General features: G+C 37.8%; 1 protein-coding gene across 1 annotated transcript in view; it reads left to right on the forward strand.

The window, feature by feature from the left end:
• Positions 1-14,248, forward strand: part of ZNF407 (zinc finger protein 407) — a gene marked incomplete at both ends in the record, with an annotated part of 390,320 nt that overhangs the window by 209,316 nt on the left and 166,756 nt on the right. The window contains 2 exons of the mRNA XM_079717645.1: positions 2,805-2,888; positions 11,436-11,556. Of these exons, the coding sequence (XP_079573771.1) occupies positions 2,805-2,888; positions 11,436-11,556 (205 nt within the window). The remainder of the gene's footprint in view (positions 1-2,804; positions 2,889-11,435; positions 11,557-14,248) is intronic.

A 14,248-nucleotide genomic window follows, 5' to 3' on the forward strand; every position in this document is an offset into this window, starting at 1 on the left:
TATTTTGTTTCAAGGAAAAAATAAATTTTAATCAGCATTCCCAAATGTTCTTCTGATTGCCAAGAATCCTGTATTATTGTTAGAAATTATAGGTTAAAAGTTCTTCTGAAGCAGTTTGTGGGAAGCCCAGGCCTCCTTAGCTTCCTTGACAAGGGCGTTGACGATTTAAGGTCTCCAGCCTGCCCTGAAAGATCACTTATATCGAACAGCAGATGAAAAGCCAGTGCAGATGTAATTTATCGTTGGCGTTTCCTTCTAAAGAATAATTGTGGAGACTTGGCTGGATCAATAATATGGATTTTTGTTGTTAGGTCTTGTAGTCTGCACCATAATGAGAGATAGGGGACAGTGGCTGTTTTCTAATAGAAAATAAAGGATTGGTTTCCGTGTCTTTCTACATTTGAAAGCAAAATGGCACACTTGAAACTAATTCAAGTTGTTAAGAAAAGTCTCCTATTATATCTCTGCTATCATATAAATATGGCATGTTAAATGAACCCCCTTTTTATTGAGTATATTACATTTTGTTTTTTCTTAAATTTTTTTTTCTTGAAAAATACTCAATTGCCCACTATCCAACCCTAACTCCCCCTACCCCCTTGGAAAAAAAAAAAAGGGCAAGTGAAAATTGAATTTAGAGTGACAAACAAATCAAGCCACCAAGGTAAATATGACATACAATACATTGCAGACTAACATCCTAGATAAAAATCCTGCACATCAAAATATCAAGGTCACTAATATATCTAGAACCAAATCACATGGAAAATTGATAATTTTGTCTTTGTGCCTATGCATATCTTAAAATAGGAAAGGGAATAAAACTTAGTATATATACATGCAGCACATATACCTGTAAAAATGTAAATTTCATTACATGCAGCACATATACCTGTAAAAAATATAAATTTCATTAGGATTTGTCTGTTAATGTTTATATCTTACAAGAAAGATATAGATTGCAAAGAAGTTCATAAACGAGGGAAAGGAATCATAGTCTGCTTGAGTCCAGAAATAGTAAGAATACTCTTTCCTCATCAGGTATTTTGCTGGCTGGGTAGCATAGCACCAACCTCTTCTCTGCCACACACCACCAGATGCATAGGTGTGTGTGATCTTGTGTGTGCATGTGTGGACCACAGTACACACATTTCCGCGCACTCGAAGGGGTTAATGCCCACAAAGCTGTGGTGATGAATAAATTGTAGAGAACAGTTTTGTCTCAACACAGAATAGTATGTTAATATTAACGAGCAAATTATCTTTTGAGATTTTTTTAAAAGTCCACTTTCAGTGTTATTTAATTGATAATACAGCTAGTTAGAAAGATTTATATTTCAAATTGATTAAATAATTAAATGAGTGATTGTAATTAAACTTTATTCTTCACAGCCCATCTACTCTATTCTTTTTCTCTGTATTGATATAATGATGCCAAGGAATGAACTTAACCCCAAAATAGGAAAGTAAAGATAGGAAAAATGCTTAAATTCAGCTTTATTTTATAAATGATAATAATGAGCATTTTAACGTACTATTGGGAAATAAGATTAAACATAATTTGGTTAAAACTCTCTTTATTAATATGTTCATTTAAATTAGAGAAGCTAGTATTGCTCTCAGGTAAAGGGAAGACTCTTTCTGATTACGGTAGTTAATTCTGCCTTCCTATATTTACTATTTTTTCTAACCTTAAAAAGGCAATTACCATTTCCACAACACCTCAAGCTAAATTTCTATTGTGATACACCTAAACATTTTAGAACAGAGCAGGCTGACATGGGCAAAAACCCTTGAAAGACTTGTTGCATTAAACATTCACATGAGTATAGTAGATAAAGATAGATAAAATGGTTTGTTTTATTTTTGAAAAGTATTTTATAATTTCACTGACTCTCTCCAAGGTGTTAGCATTTTTATTCTCCTTTTCTCTTCTTTGGGAGCCTTATGGGATAAACTGTCTAGGTGCCACCACTTATTGGCCAAATATGCTGTAGAAAAGAGAGATTGCATTTATAAACTGTAGGGCAGAATGTTAGCTTGTGTAAAAATGTTTTTAAAAATGAGCATTTAAACATTTTTAACAAAGTCTGCCAATTCTGACTAATTGTTGCAGAGTTTTCCAGTCAAGAGTTATCACTAAAGATGAATAATAGGAGTTTTTATACAATTTCTTTAGCAATCCCTAGACTTCCTTTTTTGTGCCATGATAGTTTGAGGAATATAAACAGCACTGAATTGAGTAACGCAGATTTTATTGTTACTTGGGATCTTCAGTATATTCAGGGAAACTGTTTCATTCATATTGTTAAGTAGGAAGTTATTAAAGAAGATGCTGATAGAATCAGGTAAAACCGATTCAATATCCTTCAGTTGTTAGAAAATTCAGTATGTTCTATTTAAGCAGAATCATGTATACTGTATATTAACAGTTCCAAGCAATCTTTAGTCAGCTCAGAAAGTCCAGATGTATGGGAATTGTAAAAAATCAGGATATGCATAAAAACTGTTCAAGTGCATAAAGCAGCCCCATCTGGAAGACATCTACCAGAAATGAAGTTGTACAAAACCATTCCATTGATAATAAAGCTAATTTTTATGGGTCTGACAAGTATGTAATTATGTTCAGTGGTGCTTTTCAGATTTTATCACAGTCAATAAACCGCAGTGGTAATTTCATTCCCATTTGACATATTTACATGGAAACATTTGATTGGAGGAATTAGTAACCCTGAAAGCCTTGATAGATATGTTTTAATGATCTGTGACCTCCGCAGTCCCTCATCTGTTTATTGTTGCAACAGGCGAGAAGTCGTTCCTGTGTGACCTGTGTGGCTTTGCTGGCGGGACCCGGCACGCCCTCACCAAGCACCGCAGGCAGCATACAGGTCAGTCCAGCCACCCGGCCCTCAGCCTGCTGCTCAGGAGGCAGCCAGTCCAGGGGGGCCCCCCACATTCGTTCTTGGCCCGGGATTGCCTGTCTTTTCGATTTTTGTAAACTCTGTGCACTTGAGGGTCTACGGAAAATCATGCTTGAATAATACAAGATTTTAATTCGTCTGCTTTTACATATTTATAAAGTAAGCCTGCTGCATGTCTTATGGATCAGGTGTCCTGTAAAGTCGTGTCAAGCAGTGGGAGAACAGGGTCTGGCCTTCTGTGTGCAGACATACCAGCTGCTTCTCTGTGGCAGAGCCCTGCCTTGGGGGTGGTCCGTGAGCTGTGGTGAAGCTGGGGGACCCGCCTTCCTCTTAGTCGGTCCCTCCCCATCTCCTTTCCTGCTCACACCACCTTTTAGCTGCTTCTCACCTGCTTACCAGCAGCCCTGCCTTCCCATCTTTGTCTCAGCCTCCGGAACCACCTGACTCTCTAGCCAGCAATCCCTCTGTGGGTTGGAACCAAGTAGATGTGGTTGTAGCTCAATGCAGCTTCAGGTGTTTTTGCGATTAAGAATGGAAAGCAGTCAGGACTTCCCTGGTGGTCCAGTGGTTAAGACTTCGCCTTCCAATGCAGGGGGTGCGGGTTTGATCCCTGGTCGGGGAGCTAGGATCCCACATGCCTCACAGCCAAAAAACCAAAACATAAAACAGAAGCAATATTGTAACAGATTCAATAAAGACTTTAAAAATGGTTCACATCAAAAAAAAAATCTTAAAAAAAAAAAGAATGGAAAGCAGTGAAGAGGCAAGTTAAGCAGATAAGGACATTGAAGAGAATCCTTTTTTTTTTTCATGATGGGCATCCTTGGTGATTCAACAAAATAGACTAGATACCTTGGTTAGGAACACATAAGGATGAAAAGTTTTAAACATCTATTAAAGTTGATCACCTATTGATATGCTGTAATAGGTCTTACAAGTAATTACTCTAACTTCTGAATTACACATGCCTGGGACAGTGCTGATTTTTGGTGATGTTCCTCGTAACTATTAATAGAACCAATTTTTACCCTAAAAAGTGCTCTAGTTTAGGTGATAAATCATATGGTAACAGAATTTGTAACTCATTGTTAGACTTTTACTTGGGTTCCATGAGAATAGTTGAGTTTGGCAGTTATACTCAAAATGGCATAAACGTAAAATACATTAAATATGTTGTTTATGGTACATTTTGATTCTTGATATGCTATATTTAGCGCTTAGCTACAAGGAGCTTTAATGCCCATTATGGTATTTATATGATCAGTGAAAATTAATGCTAGCCATTCCTTTTGGATCTTAAGTTTTTATGATTCAGATTTCTATATGGGATAAGGATTATTATTGAGTCAAGAAATATCCAATGTTAATATAATGTTGAAAACTCAAACTTGGTAAACATAAAACTCTCTTTTAGTTTGTAGTAGCAACCTGTGATCACATTTTTTTTTAATCCAGTGATTTACAGTTTCGGTGTAAGAGATGGCAGAAGAGCCCAGTGGATGTCGGTCATCCTTGGCTACTATGTTGGACAAGTTGGGAATATGTGTGGTAAAGTGTGTTCATGTGGGGTTTTCTGATTCTTCATGTTTCAGTTTATTGATGCCCAAACTGTTGCCATGCAGATGGTGTCACCCTGGCATGGCCCTGGGCGTCAGCAGACTCCCCGGTGCCGCCGTTGGCAGCGTGGCCGTGCTCCCTCTTCCCTCTGCCAAGGGGCCGGTAATGCTGTGATCACAGGCATTTACAGGTGATCAATCATAAACCTGCATCGAGCAGGCACAACTTTATATTTTATGTCAGGTCCAGAGGCTCCTTATTACTTTGCTATTAACTTTATACCATATAGGACAATGTCTCACAGACAGAGGCATCTGTCTTTTTGGCATTTATCTGCCTCTGTGGCACAAATCAAACATGATTCTTTAATACCAAAGTCAGTTCAAACAGCTTAGCCAAACAGTACTAAGCCAAACAGCTTAGTACAACTCAGTCTAGGCCCTTAGCTTTTATGCTGGATTTATAATATTTAAGCAACACATAACTTTTTTTTTTCAAGGCCAGATTTGTTTGGCTCATTTGAAATCTGTGTTTTTCTGATGTATTCCTCTTTGACATGGTTTACCTTTCTACTACAGAGTGCCCACCCAAACTACAATCAGCTTGGAAAGAGATAGGTATCAAAAGTGTTCCAAATGGCGTAAATAATTCCCCACTGCAATACAGACTGTCTAGGGGGCTGACACAAAACATCTTCCACTTCAAGATTTACTTTTATCTGGTAAAAGGGTCACCTGTCAGAGTCCGTTGATTCAAGGGCACAGGAGCAAATCCTCACATGTAGTTGAAGAGCCTTGGCCGGCTTAATGACCACCAGCCCGCCCAAAGGAATGCGGTGCAAGCTTCCAGGAGAAGGGCTTGGCCCGTCTGACAGATTGTTGACACACAAAGGGCACCTCTCTCTGTCCATAAGCCATGCTGGTGCTGGTGTCCCTCCTCTGGCTTCCTTTTACTCTTCTGTCACGGGGACCTCAGGTGCAGAATATTCCTCAGTGGTTATTTTCGCCAAGATTACCACTTGAAAAGGAAAGTATGAAGAACACAATTTAAGCTACTGTATACTCTTATGTGAGGGAAACAGGCAAAAAGGAAATTTCACCAGCAGGGTGTATGCAGGCAGCCCTGTTGACTTACAGATAGCATTATTCAAGTGTTGTTAATATCTCACTCATAGGTTTATTCATCCTTCTGGCTTTAGAATGACAAAGAATTCAGAAGGACTGTTCCCAATGCACCAAATCAGTTTGATCACTCCATCAAAAATTTTTCCTTAGTAAGTGTGTACACCTCCTCACGTAGCACCTATCTCATTTCATGCAGTTAACAAATATTAGGAAACTGAAATTCTTGTTTAGCATTTTTAAGATTTTCTTTCAAATTTAACAATCTAGAAGTTATTTATTTATCGATTTATTTTGCTATATATTGAGACTAACAAACAAGAGCTACTTCTGTATTTCTGAAGTGTATTTTCCTGAAGAAATTACCTGAAATTTCCCAAAGAAATGATCGCTTCTGGATAAAAAAGAGATACCGATGAACATATTCAAACAATAGTATTGAACATGTAACAGAATTGAGTTACAAATTAACTGTTATGCACAGATTGAATAAACTGTAGTCTGTGTAAGTTGACACAGAGTTCTTTTCCATCAAGGGCCCAGACATGCTTGAGCCTTCCTTTACTTAGTGGTGGTAGCTTAGTATGTAGCATACTTTGGTAGCATTATACTTTTTCTCTGTCAGCCTATAGATTTTTCACAATTTCTTAAGACTACATAGTTTAATCTGTTATGTTGTCAAGTTAAGCATGAAATGACAATTGATAGTTTATTGCAATACGATGTCAGCTTGACATGAACTTCAAATTATTAGAGTTATAGAGAATCTAAATGACATTATTCTTTAAAAGTGTTTTTTAAGTTTAAATTGTGTCACATAAAAATGCCATAAAAGTTTAAATGAAATAAGATTGATACATTTACCATGTTTTTTAAGTGTTTATGTTAAACCTTCTCACCAAGAAACTTAACCTTGAGGAGCTTGGATGACCTTTTATTTATACCACTGACTCAGACAATGACTCCATAATGTTACCCCTCTAGATTCCTGCCAGATCCATGAAAAATGGATAGATTAACGATGTCTACCAAGGCTAAAAGAATAAACCAGTTAGCAGTGAGTCTGATGCCAACGTACTTTCAAACACTTCGTTTGAATAGAATAAGGAGATGTCAGAATATATTTGTGAATTTGCTTAACGAAAAACATCTTTAAATTGTTTGACCCCTTAGATTCATGATATTAAAAGTGGAAGATTCAAGTTACCTAATTTGAAGTCTTAGTATATAGTTTCAATAGTCATGTCAGTATTGTATTGGCATAAAGATTTCCAGGTAGATCAAGGGAGCAGAATAGACTCATGCATATATTTGTCCATTGTTTTTGACCAAGGAACAACCTTTAGAGATAGATTTAACAGAGGTTGTGCAAAACCTCTTCATTGGAAACTTTAAAATATTGCCAAGAGAAATTAAAGAAGACCTAAATAGAGCGATATCCCATGTTCATGGATTGGAAGACTCAATGTTGTTAAGATTTTATTTCCTCTCACATTGCTCATTTCAAATCTCTCAAGCATTTTTTTTAAAGAAATTGACAAGCTGATTTTAAAATTCATATGGAAATGCAACAGTGAAATATCAAACAACTTTGAGAAAGATGAACAAACTTGACTTACACAACCTGACTTCATGACTTATTAGAAAGCTTCAATAATCAAGTCATTCTGGTGTTTTCACCAAGGTAAACAAATACATCAATGGAATGGAATACAGATTACAAAACAACCCACACCTACATGGTCAACTGAGCTTTGACAGAAGAGCAAAGACAGTTTAATCTTTTCAATACATAATGCTGGAACAATTGGCTATCCATATGCAATCAAAATAAACTTTGATCCATATATCATGTCATATACAAAAATGAACTCAATCTAAACATAAAACCTAAAACTATATAAATTCTAAAAGAAAATTTAGGGGAAAAATCCTTGTGATGATGGATTATCAAAGATTTCTTAGATACGAGCACATCAAAAGCCTGATTCATAAATGAAAAGAATCATAACTTGAAAAATTATAAATGGAGAACTTGAAAACTTTGTAAATTATTAACTTTTCTTCAAAAGACACTGTGAAGAGAATGAAAAGACAAACCACAGACTGGAAAGAATATGTATATATCATAACCCTTATAAAGGATTTGTATCTGTAATATATAAAGTGCTCTCAGAACACAGTTTTAAGAAACCAACCAACTAAAAAAGGGTCAAGGGCTTCCCTCGTGGCGCAGTGGTTGAGAGTCCGCCTGCCGATGCAGGGGACACGGGTTCGTGCCCCGGTCCGGGAGGATCCCACATGCCGCGGAGTGGCTGGGCCCGTGAGCCATGGCCACTGAGCCTGCACATCCGGAGCCTGTGCTCCGCAACGGGAGAGGCCACAACAGTGAGAGGCCCACGTACCACAATAATAAATAAATAAATAAATAAATAAAAATAAAAAATAAAAAAGGGTCAAAATATTTGAACAGGTACTTCACCAAAGAATATAAATAGCACATGAAACTGTCCTCAAATCATCATTAGAGAAATTCAGGTTGAAAGCACTAAGCACACTGAATGTTGGTGATGATTTGGAGCAATGGGAACTCTGAAGCACAACTAGTAGGAATATAAAATGGTCAAATCACTTTGGAAAAGAGTGTGGCAGTTTCTTACAAAGTGACGTATGTACCTACCATATCAGTGGATACACGTGGCATTCACATAATGAATACTACTCTACAACTCAGCAGCAAAAATAAATCAAGCATTTACACCTGGAGCAACGGGAGTGAAGCACAAAATAAAGCTGAGAGAAAGAGGCCAGACAAAAGAGAAGTACATACTGCATGTTTCCATGTGTGTACATTTCTAGAAAGTACTAGCTAATACATAGTGAAAGAAGGCAATGAACATTTGCTTGGGGATGGAACGAGCAGAAGAAAGACAGGGCACAGGGACACCTCTGTGGTGGTGCTTATGTTCGTTACTTTGATCGTGGTGAGAGCGCCATTCTGCCTCCTGTGTCAGGTCTATACGGGTGATGTCAAGTCACTGAAGTAATTAATAATGAGTGTTTTCATCCAGGTGAGTGCTTCCCTTTGTGTTTCCGTTTTCCATGTGAACTATTCTTTGACATCGGTGTACAGTTAAGATACTCTTAATTGAATTTAATGAGCAATTCAGTCTTTATAATGAATGAGGAAGTTTTCAGATATGCTTGTGTATGAAGGTTTATATGTTTCTATGACATAGAATGTTCCTGTGTCAAATGTGAAGAGATTGCGCAATCTTATTTTAACTGTCAAATGTGAAGAGATTGCGTGATTTTATTTTAACTCTATGCAATTCGAAGATCATGTCTTATCCCTCAAATAAAAGCAAAACCTGCCATCATCGTAAAAGTTATTTTTTTGTATAAGTCAATTCAGTACAATTGAGCTGTCTATAACAATTTAAGTGACCTGACCAGCGGTTTAGAAACTGAGAACAAAGTTATTTAGGCTGACTCTGGGTGACCACTTGATTGGGGTGTAGTATATGGGAAATGGCTAAAAGAGACAAAAACCCCTTTTAACTCCAAGATTTTTACTCTGCTTTGTATACGGTCTTCTTTTTACAAGAATAAGTCAAATATTCCCTGGTAGGATCTGTTAAATGATACCTCTATGTCAAGTTCACTAACTTTGCGAAGCCATTAATTATTTTATGTATATTATAGGTTTTTACTTTGTTATTGGTTATGAGCTCTTGATGAGAGTCATTTGTGTGCTGCTTCTTTTATCTCTGTGAGAGTGGTTTGCAGTTTCCAGTGTTTAGGCAGTCCTGTCCCCATAATAATGAAGCACTGGTTATTGGGCACCCTCCGAAGTATCTTACCTATGCCTTGTCTGCTTTAATCCTCACAATTATCTCCATGTTCGGTGTATTATCCTCCTGATCTTGTTCAGGGGTTTACTAGGTAGGGAGTGAAATATGGCAAAACCTGGATTGGGATTGAAGTCCTTTTGGCTTCTTCTAACTGCTGCCCTGGGCTGCAATGACAGATAAAATGCCATCAGATAAGATGTCTATGCATTCAGTAAATATTACTGCAGTTATGGGCAAAGCCATATAAACAGGCTTAGAGAATGTAGGACAAATTTCTAAACGTTCTGATTTTCAGGGCAGACATAGTTTTGTTGCTAGCTGAATAGATGTAATTTTTTTTTTTTTTTTTTTTGCTGTATGCGGGCCTCTCACTGTTGTGGCCTCTCCTGTTGCGGAGCACAGGCTCCGGACGCGCAGGCTTAGCGGCCATGGCTCACGGGCCCAGCCGCCCCGCGGTATGTGGGATCTTCCCGGACCGGGGCACGAACCCGTGTCCCCTGCATCGGCAGGTGGACTCTCAACCACTGCGCCACCAGGGAAGCCCCTAGATGTAATTTTAAGCCAAGATATTTCATCCCTCATTTTCTGTATGTTAGTATACTTATAAAACTATTACAAAAACATGGGAAATAAGTAACAAAGTGGAGTTACGTATGTAAAATTAATCCATCCTATATGTAAAATTTCTCAGGAAAAATGTCTCTTGACAAGAGTATTTCTGTATATCACAACTGTGTTTTGAGGAAGAGGTGGTGAGGTTTTCTCTAGTTCACATGTAATGTGAGCTATACAAGTATCATTTTAAGTTGCCTGGTAACCATATTGAAAAAAGGAAAAAGTAATAGGTGAAGTTATTTTTTATAAATAGATAATTCAAACAAATACATACAAATTATTATCATTTCAACATGAAGTCAATACAACATTATTACCAATATTTTATTATCCCCCCTCCTGCCCCCAGGACTTTAAAATTTCGTGTGTATTTTGCACTTCCAGCACATCTCAATACAGAGGCCAGATATTTTATCTGTAATTCATGATCTGTATTTAGGTTTGATAAAATTTACATGTCAAAAAGTAGATTCTCATTCCCAAGCTGTTCTAAACTTAAACATGTTTTCAACAGGTGAATTCAGTATCAGTTTTTAAATTTACATCAATTAAAATTAAATCACCCCATCTCAGGTGCTCACCAGCCAGTGCAGCTAGTGGAATTAAAAACCAGTCAGACCTGATTTCTTTGAGTTTGTGTGTGGAGAGAAAGGTATTGATCAGAGGGCTGTGAGTCCTGGGTAGGTCCTTGAACCAGCACAGGGGTGAGCTGTATGTGCAGAGAGATCAGGTGTATCTACACAGGGGAGATGGAATTTACAGGACTGTTAAATATTATTTCAAATGTTTCTTTGAGGCCTCTTTACCTTTTACTCAACTTAGTGAATTATAATTTCTCTTTACTTCTAACACTTTTTAAATTAGTGTCAATTTATCACTTGGTTTTATTTTTTCCTTCATATTTAACTTTAAGATTTTAATAAGTTTTACACTGTGTGTTCAAAGTATATCTTTGTTACATACTTTTCCATGGTTTCAACCTCACTGAGATTTTTATAATGGCCCTAATCTAACAGTTTGTTAAATGACTCAAAATACAGTGCTAAACCAAAGCTGATATTTATGTTTTTATCTGGATGAGTGCTTCACTGTGTGTTTCTATTTAGATTAGATAATTTAGAATCCTGTTTGTATAAGTTACATGTGAACTGCAAAATGTATATCTTGCTTCTGTTCTCATAGAGAAATAAAAATCAATGGTATCTTCTAACTTTCTCACTCTGTGAATAAATATTCAAATATCCTAAGTACGTGTAGTCTTAAAATTTCATGGAAATGAGTGTCTTTTTAATTGTTAATAACAGATTAAGCCCTTCATTTCCAATATTTGTAATTATTCATCTACAACTCTTCTTGATGTATTTCAGGAGAAAAACCTTTTAAATGTGATGAGTGTAATTTTGCCTCCACGACCCAATCTCATCTGACGCGGCATAAGCGGGTACACACAGGAGAGAAGCCCTACAGGTGCCCCTGGTGTGACTACAGGTAACGATCCATTATGAAGCAAGTGGAATCAAGTGGGTCATCATGGTGGGTGAAAATCCTGTTAAACTCACCATAAATGAATTGTGTTTTTGATTAATGTGAATTAGCATGATTTAAAGCATGATTCATATATTAGGAGTGGGAGTTTATTACACCACCTAATTTTGGTGACTGTTTTTAAAAATGTAAAATACTTTTCCATTTTTTACAATCTTAACGTTTAGGTTTTGTTTTTTGTTTTTTTGGCTGCATTGGGTCTTCGTTGCTGCGCGTGGGCTTTCTCTAGTAGTGGAGAGCGGGAGGTTACTCTTCGTTGTGGTGTGCGTGCTTCTCATTGCGGTGACTTCTCTTGTTGTGGAGCACGGGCTCTAGGCATGCGGGTTTCAGTAGTTGCAGCACGTGGGCTCAGTAGTTGTGGCGCATGGGCTTAGTTGCTCCGAGGCATGTGGGATCTTCCAGGACCAGGGCTCGAACCTGTGTCCCCTGCATTGACAGGCGGATTCTTAACCACTGCTCCACCAGGGAAGTCCCACATTTAGGTTTTATAATCCATTGGTGCACCTGACTTTCAAGTGATTGTAAGGAACCATCCAATTAACCAGTTATTCAATGCATATGGCATCTCATCTACTATGAGTGAGTCACTCATTTAGACAATGAAGATAATGTAAGAAATGCTACCTGCCTTTAAGGATATTGTAACATAATGGGTGACTTGTAAAGGTAATGTTAGTAAATATTTATAGTACAGATATCAGTGGTATTTAAAAATGCCAGGGGAGTGCAAAGAGAAGGAACAGGATCAGTCCTGCTAGAGGAGAGAGCCTGTCAGCCGTGGCTTAAAAGATGGGTAGCTCTCAGTCACGTGTGTGTTCTGTGAGGATGCAAGGAGGTGATGGTGCAGCGTGTGGCACTTCTGTGCTGAGAGCAGGTTGGAGGCCATGGGTGCTCCGTCCACTCGTGGAGGCCACAGCGGCTAAGTGACCTCTGCCAGGTTGCAGAGTGACTTCACAGAGGCCGCAAAGCACAGGGGCAGAGAAGCAGGAGTGGTGAATGATCCTGTTTTACTCTATGACAAGGTCTGCGTATCCCGGGCCTGGTGGAAAACGAAAGGCGGCTGTAGGTTGCAGCTCGATCACGCTGTGTGGGGGGCCTGTGAGCATGAGTTCAGAGCTCCCTGTGGTCTGTGAGACACCATGGGATGTGCAGGCAGCTGAGGGGCATCTCCTTAGGGCCTTGATCAGCCCAACTGTGGGGCTGAAGGTCTCATGGGCCCTGTTGTGCATGAAGATGTGGAAACGTTGAGGGTAGTTCTTCAGTGCAGCCTGCCTTTGTTACATATCAGAATATATACCTTAAACCTGAAGGCTTCATTGAAAAATAGAGTTTTGTATTCCTGTGGATATAGCCTGTGCGTTCAGTAAATATATTGCCATAATCTCTATTATTTTCCTCATTATTGCATTAAGTTTTATGTTGAAGGTCATCTAATAGTACAGACATATTACGGGTATATTTCATTCATCAATTATTCATTCATTCCACATTTTCTCAGTTCTGTCTTTGCCTAACACTAGATTGGTGTTTCTTTGAGATTTAATAAAATGGTGATCCAATTAGAGGTAGACATAGAAATTCTAAGGAGCTGATAATACGAATTCTTTAAAAAACAAACGTTATTGAATGCTCTTTTTCCTTATTAGAGGTCATACTGTAGTTGCCTTCCCTGCAAAACACAGGAAAACAATTACAAATTTATAAAAATTTCCCTTAATTATCACTCTTAGCTTTTAGGATTATATTCTTTCAGTCTGTACTTTATGCCTGTTTTGAATCATTGTTTTTTTGGTGGTTTCTTTCATTATAAATTTTATTTTTCACACTTAACAGATTGTATAACCACCTTATGTCATTAATCCTGTGTAACTGTGGTTCTCAAACTATAACTTTTAAGTCGTAGAACTGTTACTTCAAACAAGATCTTGTACAGACCCCATGTATAAAATTGATAAAAGTGGTATCTACCAGTTACAGATTTCAGAGTTACAGTCTGTAAGTCACTTATTATAACACTAACGAATATCATATAAGACTGTTTGACAAGCAAAAAGTTTACAAGTGGGAGAAGTTCTTGCTAACAGTCACTGTTGGATTAGCCTTGGTGTCCAGTTTATGATTTTGCAGGGAGTGCTCAGCAGGGGCGGGTCGTCAGGAGCTCAGGCCCTTGAGGCTCACTGCAGCCGTTCAGCCTCTTCCTCTTTTACAGAAGACAAATGATTTGGGTGCGAACTTCAGGAACACTGCTGACGTACGGTGAGGAACACACTAAATCACTTATCCAGAGCTTGGCTGTGCACATCAGCCCTTGTTTTCACTCTCATCTCATGTTAGGACTTCAGATGGTTGTAGGTTTTACTTGACCTGACAAACCTCAAGGTACTGTTCAGTGAGGTAATGCAAGAGTTTCAGTGCCTTGAAGGTCTTTTAGTGTCTGAAAATTATAATACATGCCATGATGGATTTTTTTTTTTTTACAGTTTTTGAAGTTGTTAAAAAAAAAAACCCAAATCAATTGTTAGATAATTACTGAAATACCTTAGAGTTTCAGAAGGCCTAGTTTGAAAACCACTCTTTTCTTCAATGTAATTTTAATACTTGCATGGCCTCTAGTTAGATTGATAAACAATAATAA

The sequence above is a fragment of the Hyperoodon ampullatus genome, assembly GCF_949752795.1.
Source record: "Hyperoodon ampullatus genome assembly, chromosome: 13".
In the NCBI taxonomy this organism is placed as follows: Eukaryota; Metazoa; Chordata; class Mammalia; order Artiodactyla; family Ziphiidae; genus Hyperoodon; species Hyperoodon ampullatus.